The sequence below is a fragment of the Rhinoderma darwinii genome, chromosome 1, assembly GCF_050947455.1.
Source record: "Rhinoderma darwinii isolate aRhiDar2 chromosome 1, aRhiDar2.hap1, whole genome shotgun sequence".
Taxonomy (NCBI): Eukaryota; Metazoa; Chordata; class Amphibia; order Anura; family Rhinodermatidae; genus Rhinoderma; species Rhinoderma darwinii.
In genome coordinates this window covers 104173218-104188829 of record NC_134687.1, presented here as the reverse complement: position 1 = coordinate 104188829, position 15612 = coordinate 104173218, and the positions used below count along the sequence as shown (strand labels likewise).

Below are 15612 nucleotides of genomic sequence, written 5' to 3'. Positions count from 1 at the left end.
TTTTTTAAAATATGTTCAAGACTGTGCTTCTCTAAAATTAGGATGGACACCTTCAACAAGACGTACAATCACATTTGTTTTTTCATACCCATGTACATTAACAGAAATCACCAGCAGGTCTGCAATTTGCCAATAAATACTCTTAAAATCTTATAAGTACAATTTGCAAGGAGAAGATGTTTGCCTTACCCTATTTCACTTTCACAAAATAAGCTAAATTTTATGGTCTGTAGGGGAAATTGAACTTGGCAGGCATACCACTGCATGGCTCAAAACTACACGACACAGCCAATTTAACACAGGGAAACCAGCCTTTTAGCATTTTGAAATCTTTAACAGTGTAATTCCTCTTAAAAACTTATAGCAAAAGATTCTAAAACATGAATAACTTGCATTAATTTTTCTTATTAAGGGATATCTTTCAAGCAGTCTATGTCTGTCCAAGCAAAACCGGCTTGATGTTACTTTGCCTGATAAGTAACTCCCGAAGAGCCAAAAGTCAATGAATGGAAGGTGACCCATTAATTTATAGTCCAGATAGACTGGAAAATCTACAGCAATAGCAATTTTTTTTCTTAAAGAAACACCAATCCTAAAGTACAAAGCTTATAAAAGTACAGTTTATAATAACAACTGCTAATATCATTCCCACATATTGATACAAATAATTCTAAACGTTCTGAGAACTGGAGATATGTGAAGTAAAGTAGGGATCGGTAGAACTAGCAATTTTCTAGATTTTCTATAAAAAGGGTAAATTCGCACATGGCAGATTTGTACTAAAATCAGTTCCACACAACTGAATGTAGTTTTTTTTTTTTTGCAGCATGTGCATATATTTCTGCAAGCCCTATTCAGATGAAGGGAACAATATAATAAATTGTTTTCACGATAATTGCCCTGTGTAATCAGGGCAGCGATCAGCATATGAAGGAGCAAACGCTCATTCGTTCGCTGATCGGATCTTTTTTGCAGCCATAAAACTGGTTGCTTGTCGGCACCACATCTACCTGTGTAAACTAGGGACATGCTGCCACCAAGATGCTAATGTTTGGGGTTGAATGATCATAGTAACGATTGTTCGTCCCCATTTAAATGGAGCCAACGTGCGCCGATCGACAAGTTTATTGTCGATCGGCTCTCATTATGGTGGGTAAACACGGGCTATTATCTGCCTGTGTGAAACAACCTTAAATAATACCATTAAAGAACACTACAGTTAACACTGGAGCCTGAAATGGTTGTTTACTGGGAACAATAGAAATGGAAATAGTCAGACTTAGGCTGGGTTCCGACAGTGCACATTTGCTGCAGATTTTGCCTGCATTTTGTAAGCTAAAACCAGAATTGAATACAGGAGAGGAGACACTTTAAGGTCTTCCTTTATATATTACTTCTGTTTAGGTTCCATTCCTGGTTTTGGCTTAAAACATACATTCAAAATCTGCAGCAAACCTGCACTGTGGGTACCCAGCCTTAGCTGTATCTCTAAAAGTTAAAATAATTTTTAATAAAAAGTATTTAGAAAGTTGCACCAAACACACTGACATATATGAATATATATATATATATATATATATATATATATATATATATATACATATAAACAATTTCAAAGGTGTACATAGCTTTTAACTCTTTAATTTTTCGTACACTGGGAGCTTTCCTGGCATACACGCTAAATGTAGAGGGAAAGCTTGATGTGAACAAGGCCTTAGAGTGTTTATTGTTGGCCATGTGATTAGAGTTACAACCATGCATAAGTGATTTTAAAGTAAACACTTGGTGGTTTTGAAGCTAACTGATTTATGGCTGAGCTGGTATACTTCCTAGATATTTTTTCTTCACAACAGCAGCACATACAGTTGATGTCAATAGCTCTGGAAGTCTACAACTGAGCTCTACAGTTCAACCCATTCTGTTGCTAAAATCTGTCTTTGAAGATAGCATGGCTGCATTCCTGATTTCATGTAAATCAAATAACTTAAATGTACATTTACATAGCATGGGTCAATATCGATTCATTAGGCTCAGTTCACACTGGCATCATGAGTTCAGTTTTTACAGGATCCATGATGGACATGATATATCAGTATTAATCTATGATTTAAAGGTTATTACTAAATCAGGGGTCTCAAACACGCGGCCTACAGGGCCGCATGTGGCCACTGAGGCTGTCATCTGCAGCCCGCGGGGCACCGTAGCTCCCTCGGGAGAGGAGAGAGCAGGCCGAAGGAGGAATGTGCCAGCGAATGACGAAGCCCATACATGGACAGTGATATAAGGGGCTTCCCCAGAGCCGGCGTCCCAGAGCAGAGCTTACACTAGTGCTCTGCTCTGGGACTCCCAGTCAGAGTGCTAGAAGCGGCTCAGCTCCGGGACTCCGGTCAGTGATTTCAGGAGCAGAACTGAAGAGCGCTACTAGCGCTCTGCCCAGGACTCCGGCTCCGGCGTTGCCCCTGACATCACTGTCCATATAAGGACAGTGATGTCAGGGGCTTCCCCAGAGTTCCGGGGCAGAGCCTATACTAGTGCTCTGCTCTGCTCTGGGACTCTGGCTCTGGGGTTGCCCCTGACATCACATTCCGGTCCAGGATAATCCCCTGATGTCACTGTCTATGGACAGTGATGTCAGGGGCTCCTCCAGCAGAGGTATCCCCGACCTAAGCGTCGGCAATGCTCTGGCTGGGGATTTCACTCCTAGAGGGAGCCGCAATGGAGCTATAGGGTGTGTGTATGTGTGTGTGTGTGTGTGTGTGTGTGTGTCACTATCTACAGAGGGCACTTGGCATTATCTACGGGTGTGTGGCAGTATCTACAAAGGGCACTGTGGCATTATCTACAGATGGCACTGTGGCTTTATCTACAGAGGGCAATGTGGCATTATCTACAAAGGGCACTGTGGCATTATCTACAGAGGGCACTGCGGCATTATCTACAGAGGGCACTGTGGCACTATCTAAAAAGGGGCTGCCCAATCTTCATATTCTTATGTCTGCAAAACGCTGCCAACTGAGCAGCAAGACTGCATTTAGCGACAATTGAACTGGAAAACTGGATTGTTAAAATAAGCACATGGAGTAAACTCGCAAATATCCATTAAGTTTAAACCTCGCGGTATTATTATAGTAATGTAGTATTATTATAGTAATGTAGTATTGTTTTAGTAATGTAGTATTATTATAATAATGTAGTATTGTTATAGTAAAGTAGTATTATTATAGTAATCAAGTATTGTTATAGTAATGTAGTATTATTATAGTAATCTAGTATTGTTATAGTAATATAGTATTGTTATAGTAATGTAGTATTATTATAGTAATGAAGTATTGTTATAGTAATATAGTATTGTTATAGTAATGTAGTATTATTATAGTAATGAAGTATTGTTATAGTAGCGTAGTCTTGTTATAGTAATGTAGCATTATAGTAATGTAGTATTGTTATAGTAATGTAGTATAGTAATGTAGAATTGTTATAGTAATGTAGTATTGTTATAGTAATGAAGTATTATTATAGTAATGTAGTATTGTTATAGTAATGTAGTATTGTTATATTAGTTCAAATAACTAATTGATTAACAATAATTTTGTATTATATCAAATTTGAAAGTAATGCGGCCTGTCAACTTCACATTTACCTGGCCGCGTTTGAGACCCCTGTAACTAAATCCTGATTGATACCATAATAGTTTTTTTTCTTTTAATGGGCAGTACAATGCAGCAGACTATTCTGTTCACAAATAACAATGTAAAGCTGATGTGAATAAAGCCTTACATACAGTCATGTATCTGGTAGATAACAGTATTTTGTCCAACGCATTCTTCATACACAGGCCATTATTTTTAAACATTTCTTATGAAGAAAGTATGTAGTAATATAGTATATCTTATAAAATAAGGATTAAAATACACAAAATATTGCAAAATTATATTTTGGTCCAATGAAAATGTGAGATTAATATTGGGATATTTTGATAAATATAAGTTATAATTTATAATATACTGTATTTTATAATTACTTAGACCCCACCGATCAAAACTTCTGACATGACACTATGACATGTCAAAAGTTTTTTTAAAGTTTAGTTACCCTTTAATCGTAACAGGTATGATATTGGTTTCATACAAGAAACGCATTTTATGGAATGACACTTGCCACAGTTATCATATTACTGTTATGACAAATGGTTCCACAGTTGCCCCCCTACATCTGCCACTGAGGGAGTTAGTATCATCATTCAAAAAATAAAATACTGTTTACCCTTCTCTCTTCTGGTAAAGATAAGGACGGCCGTTTTCTTTTTATTAAAGGAACGATTGGCAACCTAACATATACTTTTGGGAATTTAAATGGCACCAATACAAATCAGTTTCAGTGGCTCCTCACAACACTAAATAAGCTTTCAAAATTCACTGATGGAATCCCAATTATAAGAGGCGATGTTAATTTATCATTTGAACCTTCCACAGATTTATCATCAGGTCACTCAGCCCTATTCTATGTAGCTAGATGTAGAGTCTGGAAATGCAGTTCTGAATTTTCATAACTAACTGATCTATCCGTTGCCTAAGTCACTGTTCAATTTTAGTTCAATGTATTGCCTTGTAATAGTTGCATTTCTCCTGTAACTTTATATTCTATACCATTTATGAAATGGGCAATTTAAAGCATATTTGGTGGAGCTGCTCTAAACTATCTGTCTTTTGGACAGCTGTATTTCAATATATTAATAGTATACTCAAACTTACCATGCCACGTCATCCATCCACGGGTCTCTTAGGTCTTCTGCAGTTGAGCTTGACGGGAACCGACTCACAAAAATTGGCGCTGATATTGTTTATTAGCAGTTAGGCTGGGTTCACACGACCTATTTTCAGACGTAAACGAGGCGTATTATGCCTCGTTTTACGTCTGAAAATAGGGCTACAATACGTCAGCAAACATCTGCCCATTCATTTGAATGGGTTTGCCGACGTACTGTGCAGATGACCTGTTATTTACGCGTCGTCGTTTGACAGCTGTCAAATGACGACGCGTAAAAATACAGCCTCGTCAAAAGAAGTGCAGGACACTTCTTTGGACGTTTTTGGAGCTGTTTTCTCATAGACTCCAATGAAAACAGCTCCAAAAACGGACGTAAAAAACGCTGTGAAAACGGCGCGAAAAACGCCGCGAAAAATGTGAGTTGGTCAAAAAACGTCTGAAAAGCAGGGTCTGTTTCCCCTTGAAAACAGTTCTGGATTTTCAGACGTTTTTGGTCACTACGTGTGCACATACCCTAAGGCTCCTTATTCCTATCTTCTGGATTTCTGGATTTGGACAACGTTGATCGGCGCTTGTTTGCTCCTGTCACACGGAGCGATGGATGGGGATGAGCGGTCATTACTCCGATCGCTCGTCCCCATACATTATCATAATGTTGGTAGCGTGTCTCCCTGTGAGACGCGATGCCGACAAATATAATATTTCACTTTTTTGAAACTAAAGTGTTTGCTCGTTCTTCTGCTGATCGCTTCCTTGTCTACACAAGGCAATTATCGGCAACGAGCAAAATACGAACGCTCATCTGCACGATAATCGCCCAGTGTAAAAGGGCCTTGAGACTCCTACTATTTTCCACTGGATTAACAAATGCAATCAAATTTTCAGAAAAGTAGAATTAGCTCTTTGGGATAATAGAACGCACCACCATTTACTAATGATATAGAAGCCTTGGGCTGACAGGACAATTGTATTGTATTGAATGTAATGAGGTATTGGTTCATGTGATTATTTTATTATATAAGAATGTTTGTAGCAAGATGACTTCAATGATCAAACGTATTGTACTATTTTTTGGTTACACCATGTCACGATCTGTGGGTATGTGTACCCACTGGGCCGCACCGCCATAGTGGGATGGCAGCTTGCCAATTTACAGTGTACCAAGTCAATATATATATAGTCCAAGCACGAGGGTACCTGTAATAGTCCAGACAATAGCAATGGCTAGGCACAGATGGGATCTTGACGGCAGGTGATGCAGACAAGACAGATGACACCAGACATGGTTTAATACAGCAGACATGGCCGATGGCAGAACTCGACTACAACACTATAGCGGGCACAGGAACAACTAGAACACGTGACACAGGATACAGGTGGCAGGGCACGGGAACAACAGGAACAGGATAACACTAAGGGACCATTTGCAAGACTAACAGAGGAATACGAACAACGCTCAGGCAAGGAGTAAAAGGGCATAGCCCTTCTTATAGTCCAGGGTGATCATGGGCTAATTACTGATGATTTACATGTGCGCACTGGCCTTTTAAGGCCGGGCGCGAGCGTGCACGGGCACCCTATGTGACACAGCAGAGTGGAGCCGAAGTGAGCACTGGCATCTCCTGGGAAGGAGATGGGGACCAGCGCTCACAAGTCCATGGTTGCGGCCATCAGGACTTGAGTAATCCCAACGGTACGCCGCCGTGGATATAACACACCACACCCTTTTCACCCTTCATCTCACGCTTCCCCTTTTTCTACCTCCCCCTCTTTTCTCATGATTTGCTGACTGTATGCTGTAATGAGCGTATCATCTTTATTATGTCAATGCTATATCTTTTGAAACGTGATAAAAATAAATATATATATATATATATATATATATATATATATGTATATATATAATATAGGTTATAGGTTCTTCTATACTTATATAACCAATAGTATATTGATGGAATTTATATTCTATATATTACTATTTTAGAATTACTTTTAATTCCATGGAGTGCTTCATGTTGCCTTTTAAATGAAAGGCATGCAAAGTTACATAATGTAGTTTAGCTGAAATTTAGACACATTTTTCCAGATATCATTTTATTACAGAATTTCCCAGTATAGGTGAATATCATGGGTAATGCTGAATAATAATTAGACTGTTGAGACAGTCAAACAATCGTATCCTATGAGGAAATTTATAATTTAGCATTTTTTCTTCAAGGTAAAGGTGAACATGGAAAGCCATATCCTATCAATGAACTAGACCAAGATGACACAGCTTATAGAGAAAATGGCTTTAATATATATGTTAGCAACAATATTGCACTGGAGAGATCACTCCCTGACATTCGACATCCTAAGTAAGTAGACCTTCTTTTTACTATATCCATTAAATAATAAAATAAATATATATTAAAAATGGGTAGAATTGAATTGTTCATCTAATCAATTTAGCTGTAAATTTCTAAGTGTCATTATCTACAGTAATTTCATTGATGTAGTAGCTGGCAGAATAGGCCCTGTTGGAAACTAGGTGAATATGTGAATTTTAGATACACTTATGTAATTTAAATTTAAGGTTCCACATATCGTTTAATAACATAAAGCACCTCGCTGAAAATTATTAAAAAAGTCATTATGGGGTTATGATTCAATCTAATAAATCTGATGAATGGAAATTAAATCACTCAATAGATTATGGTTTCTGGCTAAAAAAAAAAAGCTATAATAAAATATATCCCTAAGAAAGAGTGACCAAGTAATTTCCTCGTGTGAGACCTCTAATGTGAAATTAAAATTGTGTGTTTATATTTGTTCCAGGCACTTTATCCTGGTATAGTTGGTTGTGGATGAAATAACAATATTTTGATGTTGAAAAATCAATGGTTATTATTCTATGATCCAACCAAATAATGCCATTTCTAGAGGTTCTAGATTCTAATGATTTAAACAAAATATTTTTAAAAAATCATTTTTTCACCTTTTTTTCTCTTCTTTGCTTTCCTCTTTCTCTCTGCTTCCTCTACTCTCGTTTCTCTCCTTTCTCCTTCTCATTCTTTTCGGTATAAAAACCATTTGTTTTTCTTCATCGGTGTTATAAATGCACTATATTTTTGCACTATTACAATCGTTGCATACCTCAAAGGTGTCTAGTTTGTAACCTGTATGAAGCAGCAATTGTTCTAGCTTCTTATTTGTTAACCTCTTTCAAAAATTCTATGTATTCTTTGAAAGTAAAAAATATAATTGTAAAAATTTTTAGCTGGTGGAACACGCATTGTCCATTTCCAGAAAAGCTTCTGATGAATGAAACTCAGCCAATTATAAAATTGAATAAACTTGAAGACTCTTTATTTATACTATTGCCCATGTCTTGGTAAAGTATAAACATTGTATTATATATATGCTTTATCTGTATGTACAGACCACAAATGCACATCAAGTATGAAACCATTAAAATAATTGTTGGTGTTTAAAGAGTTGATCCAGGGGTGGGATCCGGCCTGGTTCGCCCCGATTCTCCCGAATCGGTTGTTAAAATTACAGCCAATTTGGAGAAGCGGGAGCCTAAAACCGGTCCCCTGCAGACGGGGATGCAATTGATTTGGCTAGCGCTGCCCTGGCGAGGCACAGGATGCCTCGCCATTGGGCGTTTTCATAATGATGCAGTCAGCACTATGACGTCATTGTGCCACTGCGTCGTTCCACTGTGTGAGGCCTGGTGTCACTGAAGGTTGACGCGGGAACAAGGCCAGGTAAGCATATAAAGTGTTTTGTTTTTTTACAGTGGTTAGTGTTGGGTGCCCTATCTACAGGGTACTTATATAGGGGCCCTACCTACAGGGAACGCTACAAGGAGACCTATCTACAGGGGACTATATAGGTGGCTCTATCTACAAGGTAATATATAGGTGGCCCTATCTACAGGGTACTATATAGGGGGCCCTCTCTACAGGGTATGCTACTGGGGACCCTACCTACAGGGGACTCTATAGGAGCACTATCTACAGGGGATACTACAGGGGCGCTATCTACAGGGGCACCATATACAGGGAACTCTATAGGGCACCATATCTACAGGGGATGCTACAGAGGGCACTATTTACAAGGGACTTTATAGGGGGCCCTAACTACAGGGGTCCTATCTACAGGGGTCGCTACAGGGGGCCCTATCTACAGGGGACTCTATAGAGGGTCCTATCTACATGGGTCACTACATGGGGCATTATCTACAGGGACTCTATAGGGGGCCCTATCTACAGGGAATACTACAGGGGGCACTATCTATAGGGGCACCATATACAGGGGACCCTATCTACAGGGGTCGCTACAAGGGGCACTATTTACAGGGGACTTTATAGGGGGCCCTAACTACAGGGGCCCTATCTACAGGAAAATCTACTGGGGCCCCATCTACAGGGGACTCTACAGGGGGCTCTATCTACAGGGGACTAAGGGGCCCTATCTACAGGGGACTATCTATAGAAGGCCCTATCTACAGAATGCACTATCTACATGGGGCCCCACAGGGGGCTTTATTTACAGGGAACTCTACAGGGGGTACTATCTACAGGAGGCACTATTTAGGGCCTGTAGACTACATGCTGCACTAACTACAGGGGGCACTATCGGGGCCACTATCTACAGGGGCACTATCTACTAAGGACTTTATGGAGGGGCACTATCTACGTAGGACTCTATGGGGGCACTATCTACTGGGGGCTCTATGGGTGCACTATCTACAGAGGGCTCTATGGAGAGCACTATCTACAGAGGGCTCTATGAGGGGCACTATCTACAGGGTGCTCTTTGAGGGGCACTATCCACAGGGGGCTCTATCAGGGGCACAATCTACAAAGGGTTCTATGAGGAGCACGATCTACAGGGGGCATTGTGAATGGCACAATCTGCAGGGGGCACTGTGGGTGTGTGGTGCATTACTTTACAGTGTTTGACACAATTTTATTCATGGGGTCAGTGAATGGTACTATTATATTTAGGGACACATTGTGTAGCACTATTATATTCAGGGGCAGTATGATACTGTTATATTCAGGGGCATAGAGTGTGGCACCATGAGAATTTTATTTTCGTTTATAGGTGTGGACATGTTTGAAAAGTGATTTTCCGAAGACATCTGCCTGGCAAACTGCAGAATTGGGTTGTGGCCAGAAGGTGTCATAATAGAAGTCTGGACCGGATGGAAAAGAAAAGAGAAAAAGAATGACTACAAACTGAGACGGCATCACCTGTGAGTAACTAAATGTAAATGTTTATTCTCCCTGTGGCTGATCAGTACTGTAGTCACTGTATGATCTGCAGAGAGAGGATGGGTGTATCATTGTTTTTTGTGAAACAGAAACTCCCAGCATATCCTTACCATTAATCAGGCTATACTGGGAGTTGTAGTTTTACATTATATGTCAGGGGTTAAACTGAATTTGCAAATTAACTCTGTACTGAGCAGTATTTGTGCTTGTGCTGTATATATGTACTGACCTTTGTTCTGGTTCTGTATATGTATACGGAGCTTGGTTCTGGAGTTATATACATCATAACAACCAAGCTCAATACATATATACAGCACTAAAGAGAAGCTCAGTACATATATACAGCACCACAACAAAGCTCAGTACATAAATACAGCACCAGAACCAAGCTCAGTACATATATACATTATAACAACCAAGCTCAAAACATATATACATGTACTGAACTTGGTTTTTGTGCTGTATTTATATGCTGAGCTTGGTTCTGGGGTTGTATAGGTGAACTGAGCTTCTCTTTGGTGCTATATATATGTATTGTGCTTGGTTTTGATTCAGTTTATATGTATTGAGCTTGGTTCTGGAGTTGTATATTTGTACTGAGTTTGGTTCTGCTGTTGTATATATATTGAGCTTTGTTCTGGTGCTGCATTTATGTACTGAGCTTGATTCTGGAGTTGTATTTATGTACTAAGCTTGGTTCCGGTGTTGTATATATGAACTGAGCTTGCTTCTGGTGCTGCATATATATATATATATATATATATATATATATATATATACACACACACACACACACACACTGAGCTTGGTTCTGGCACTGTATATATGTACTGAGCTTGGCTTAGATTCAGTATAAATGTATTGAGCTTGGTTCTGGTCCTGAATATATTGTCACGAGGCTGGGTGTGGACCCACTGAGCCGTACCGTGTAGCGGAATGGCAGCTGGCCAAACAGGTATGGTACAGAGTCTATAGTCCAGAACGGGTACCTGAGGCAATGTAGACAGTAGCAAGGCAGGCTCGGCTGGGACCAGGCAGCAGATACACGTCAGGCGTGGAGTAGCAGAACAGGCGTGGAGATGTAGCACTGCACGACAACAGCTCGGCACAGCAGTAGACAAGGATGGTACTGGATAGCACGGGAAACAGGATACAGGTACAGGGAACATTGGGAAGCTGGAAGACACTTAGGAGACCATTTGCAAGACAAACTTTGGGAAACAACAACAACGCTCAAGCGAGTATAAGAAGGGTGGTGACCTTCTTATAGTCCAGGAAACCATGAGTTGATGATGATGATTTTCATGTGCGCGCGCTTGCCCTTTAACAGCGGGCACGAGCGCGCACCCTCCGGGAGACAGGCTCAATACCCGGAAGTGAGTGCCGGCGCCTCACAGGTGGATGGAGCAGCACAGCAGCAGGACGTCCATGGCCGCGGTCGTCGAGGAGTAAGTTAGAACGATTGACCGTGGCCTTAGATGGTACATATATGTACTGAGCTTGGTTCTGGTGCTGTATTTAAGCACTGAGCTTTGTTCTGGCACTGTGTATATGTACTGAGCTTGGTTCTGGTGCTGTATTTATGTACTGAGCTTGGTTCTGGAGCTGTTTTTGTGTACTAAGCTTTGTTCCGGTGTTGTATATATGTACTGAGCTTGGTTCTGGTACGGTATATATGTACTGTGCTTTTTTCTGGTACTGTATATATGTACTGAGCTTGGTTTTGGTACTGTAACTACTGAGCTTTGTTCTGGCACTGTATATATATGTATTGAGCGTTGTTCTGGTGCTGTATTTATGTACCAAGCTTGGTTCTGGTGTTGTTTTTATGTACTTAGATTTGTTCTGGTGCTGTATTTATGTACTGAGCTTGTTTCTGGAGCTGAATTTATGTACTAAGCTTTGTTCCGGTGTTTTATGTATGTACTTAAATACAGCACCAGAACCAAGCTCAGTACATATATACAGTACCAGAACAAAGCTCACTACATATATACATATGTACTGAGCTTGTTTCTGGTACTGTATATATGTACAGAGCTTTGTTCTGGTGCTGTATTTAAGTACTGAGCTTTGTTCTGGCACTTTATGTATGTACTGAGCTTGGTTCTGGTGCTGTATTTATGTACTGATCTTTTTTCTGGTGTTGCATTTATGCACTGAGCTTGGTTTTGGCATTTTATATATGTACTGAGATTGGTGCTCGTGTTGTATTTGTCACGGGCACAGGGTATGTGGACCCACTAGGCCGCTCCGCCGTAGCGGGGAGGCAGCTGACCAGGTCACAGTCTAAGCAGAAGTAAATGGCAGACAGTATGCTTGGGTACCTAAAATAGTCCGGGCGGTGGCTGTGGCTTCAGCACGGATGGAGGCAGGTGCGGCAAGTGGCGCCAGACGTGGCGGGCAGTATCTGATGACACTTGACGTGGCAGATGGCACTTGACGTGGCAGATGGCACTTGACGTGGCAGATGGCACTTGACGTGGCAGAAGACACTTGACGTAGCAGAAGACACTTGACGTGGCGGATGGCACTTGACGTGGCAGAAGACACTTGACGTGGCAGATGGCACATGACGTGGCAGATGACACTTGACGTGGCAGAAGACACTTGACGTGGCAGATGGCACTTGACGTGGCAGATGGCACTTGACGTGGCAGATGGCATTTGACGTGGCAGAAGACACTTGACGTGGCAGATGGCACTTGACGTGGCAGATGGCACTTGACGTGGCAGATGACACTTGAACGCGGGTAGGCACAGGAACAACACGGAATACAGGAACGTTAACAGGGCACGGGTAACAGCTGGAACGGGAGACACTACGGAACCATTTGCGAGACAGACTGGGAAAGACTAACAACGCTCAGGCAAGGATTAGAAGGTCAGGGGCCTTCTTATAGACCAGGAAATCGTGGCAGTTGATGGTGATGACGATTTCCTAATTGTGCGCGCTGGCGCTTTAAGGCCGGGCGCGAGCGTGCGCGCGCACCCTACGGGATCCAGCCGAACGGAGCGGAAGTGAGCGCTGGCATCTCCTAGGAGGGAGACGGAGGCCAGCGCTCACAGATCCATGGCTGCGGGCGTCGGGAGGTGAGTAAACCCGACGGCCCGCGGCCATGGGCGCTATAGTATCCCCCCTCTTACGCCCCCTCTTCTTGGGGCCAGAGTGAGAGAGGAACTTTTTAATAAGAGCAGGAGCACCGAGGTTCTCTTCTGGCTCCCAGGACCTCTCCTCAGGACCAAACCCTCTCCAGTCCACCAAATAGAAAGTCCTTCCTCCTACTCTCTTGCGGTCCAGCATCTCCTTTACCTCAAATACATCAGAAGGACCGCTGGGAGTAACTGTGGAACTAGAGGTCTTGCTGTAGCGGTTCAGGACCACTGGTTTCAGGAGGGACACATGGAAGGAGTTAGGGATTCTGAGGGTAGGAGGCAACCGCAGCTTATAGGAGACAGGGTTAATTTGTTGCAGGACCTCGAAAGGACCAAGGAACCTGGGAGCGAACTTGTATGAGGGCACCCTCAAGCGAATGTTCCGAGAGGACAGCCAGACTTTAGTCCCCAGAAGATACTGAGGCGGCTCTCTTCTCCTAGTATCTGCCTTTCGCTTCATGCTTTCGACCGCCAGCAAAATAGAGGACCGGGTCTGTTGCCAGATTTGCAGGAAGTCCCCATATGCAGAGTCAGCAGCGGGTACCTGAGATGAAGTCGACACAGGAAGAGGGACTCTGGGATGTTGACTGTACACGATGTGAAACGGAGTGGAAGTTGTGGACTCACTTGTGTGGTTGTTGTATGAAAACTCCGCCCATGGAAGAAGCTGTACCCAGTTATCGTGCTGTGATGAGATGAAGTGGTGGAGGTAATTTTCCATGACCTGGTTGATCCTCTCAACTTGCCCATTGGACTGGGGGTGATAGGCAGAGGAAAAGTCCAAACTCACATCCAGGAGTTTACAGAGGGCTCTCCAGAACTTGGAGGTAAACTGAACCCCCCGGTCGGACACAATGTGAAGAGGCAAGCCATGCAAGCGGAAGATGTGCAGAATGAAGAGACTTGCCAGTCGAGGAGCAGAGGGTAGGCCATCTTAGAGAACCGGTCCACCACCACCCAGATGATGTTGCATCCTGCTGAGAGAGGAAGGTCCGTGACGAAGTCCATAGCAATGTGCTGCCAGGGGGCACTGGGTACAGGCAGGGGTTGAAGCAGGCCGGTAGGCTTGCTGTGAGTCACTTTGTTGGAGGCACACACCGTGCAAGCAGAGACAAAGTCCAGAACATCCTTAGGTAGCGTGGGCCACCAGAAGTGACGAGCGACCAGGTCAGTTTAGAACAGTGTCCCCAGCGGAGAATTCTTTTTCGGTCTGCCAACCGAATAAAAGTTCTCCCTGGAGGGATATCTCTAAGCTGCAGAGGAGTGGCGGTGACAACGCAGGATGGGTCTATGATCGTCTGAAGGGACTCCACCGTGTCTTCCATCTCAAATGATCTGGACAGGGCATGGGCCCTCACATTCTTGTCAGCGGGACGGTAGTGGAGCAGAAATTGGAAACGGGTGAAGAACAGTGACCACCTGGCTTGACGGGGATTTAGTCGTTGAGCGGACTGAAGGTAAGTGAGATTCTTGTGGTCGGTGAAGATCAGGATGGGGTGAGCAGCGCCCTCCAGAAGGTGTCTCCACTCCTCCAGGGCCAATTTGATAGCCAGTAGCTCCCGATCTCCAGTGGAATAGTTGCGCTCAGCAGAGGAAAACAGTCTTGAGTAGTAGCCACATACTACTGCCTTTCCTTTGGAGCTCCTCTGGAACAGAAGTGCGCCTGCACCAACAGAGGAAGCATCCACTTCCAGTGAGAACTGCCGAGATACGTCAGGGTGATGGAGGATTGAAGCTGAGGTGAAGGCTTTCTTGAGGCTAATGAATGCGGACTCTGCCTCTGGAGTCCACACCTTGGCGTTCACAACCTTCTTGGTAAGGGTAGAGATGGGGGCCGTCAGAGAAGAAAAGTTCGGAATAAACTGCCGGTAGAAGTTGGCGAAACCCAGGAACCGCTGTATGGCCCTTAGGCCTTGAGGACGTGGCCATTCCAGGACAGACTTTAGCTTCTCAGGGTCCATCTTAAGGCCTTGATCCGAGATGACATAGCCCAGGAAGGGCAAAGACCTCTTTTCAAAGGTGCATTTCTCTAACTTGGCATACAAGCGATTCTCTCTTAGTCGCAGAAGAACTTGACGAACATGCCTCCGATGGGTCATCAGATCTGGGGAGAAAATTAGAATATCATCGAGATAAACTACAACACACGTATAGAGGAGATCTCGGAAGATGTCATTAACGAACTCCTGAAATACTGCGGGAGCGTTACACAGTCCGAAGGGCATCACTAGGTATTCATAGTGCCCATCGCGGGTGTTAAATGCCGTCTTCCATTCGTCACCCCGGCGAATCCGGATTAGATTATAGGCCCCCCGCAGGTCTAGCTTGGAAAAAATTTTGGCTCCTCGTATGCGATCAAACAGCTCGGAAATGAGTGGCAACGGGTACTTGTTCTTGACCGTGATCTGATTGAGACCACGGT

The 15612-nt window shown here is 42.9% G+C and overlaps 1 protein-coding gene across 1 annotated transcript in view; it reads left to right on the top strand.

Moving 5' to 3' along the window:
* GALNTL6 (polypeptide N-acetylgalactosaminyltransferase like 6) overlaps positions 1-15612 on the top strand; it is a 1595017-nt gene that overhangs the window by 472801 nt on the left and 1106604 nt on the right. The window contains exon 3 of the mRNA XM_075849659.1: positions 6986-7124. Within this exon, the coding sequence (XP_075705774.1) occupies positions 6986-7124 (139 nt within the window). The remainder of the gene's footprint in view (positions 1-6985; positions 7125-15612) is intronic.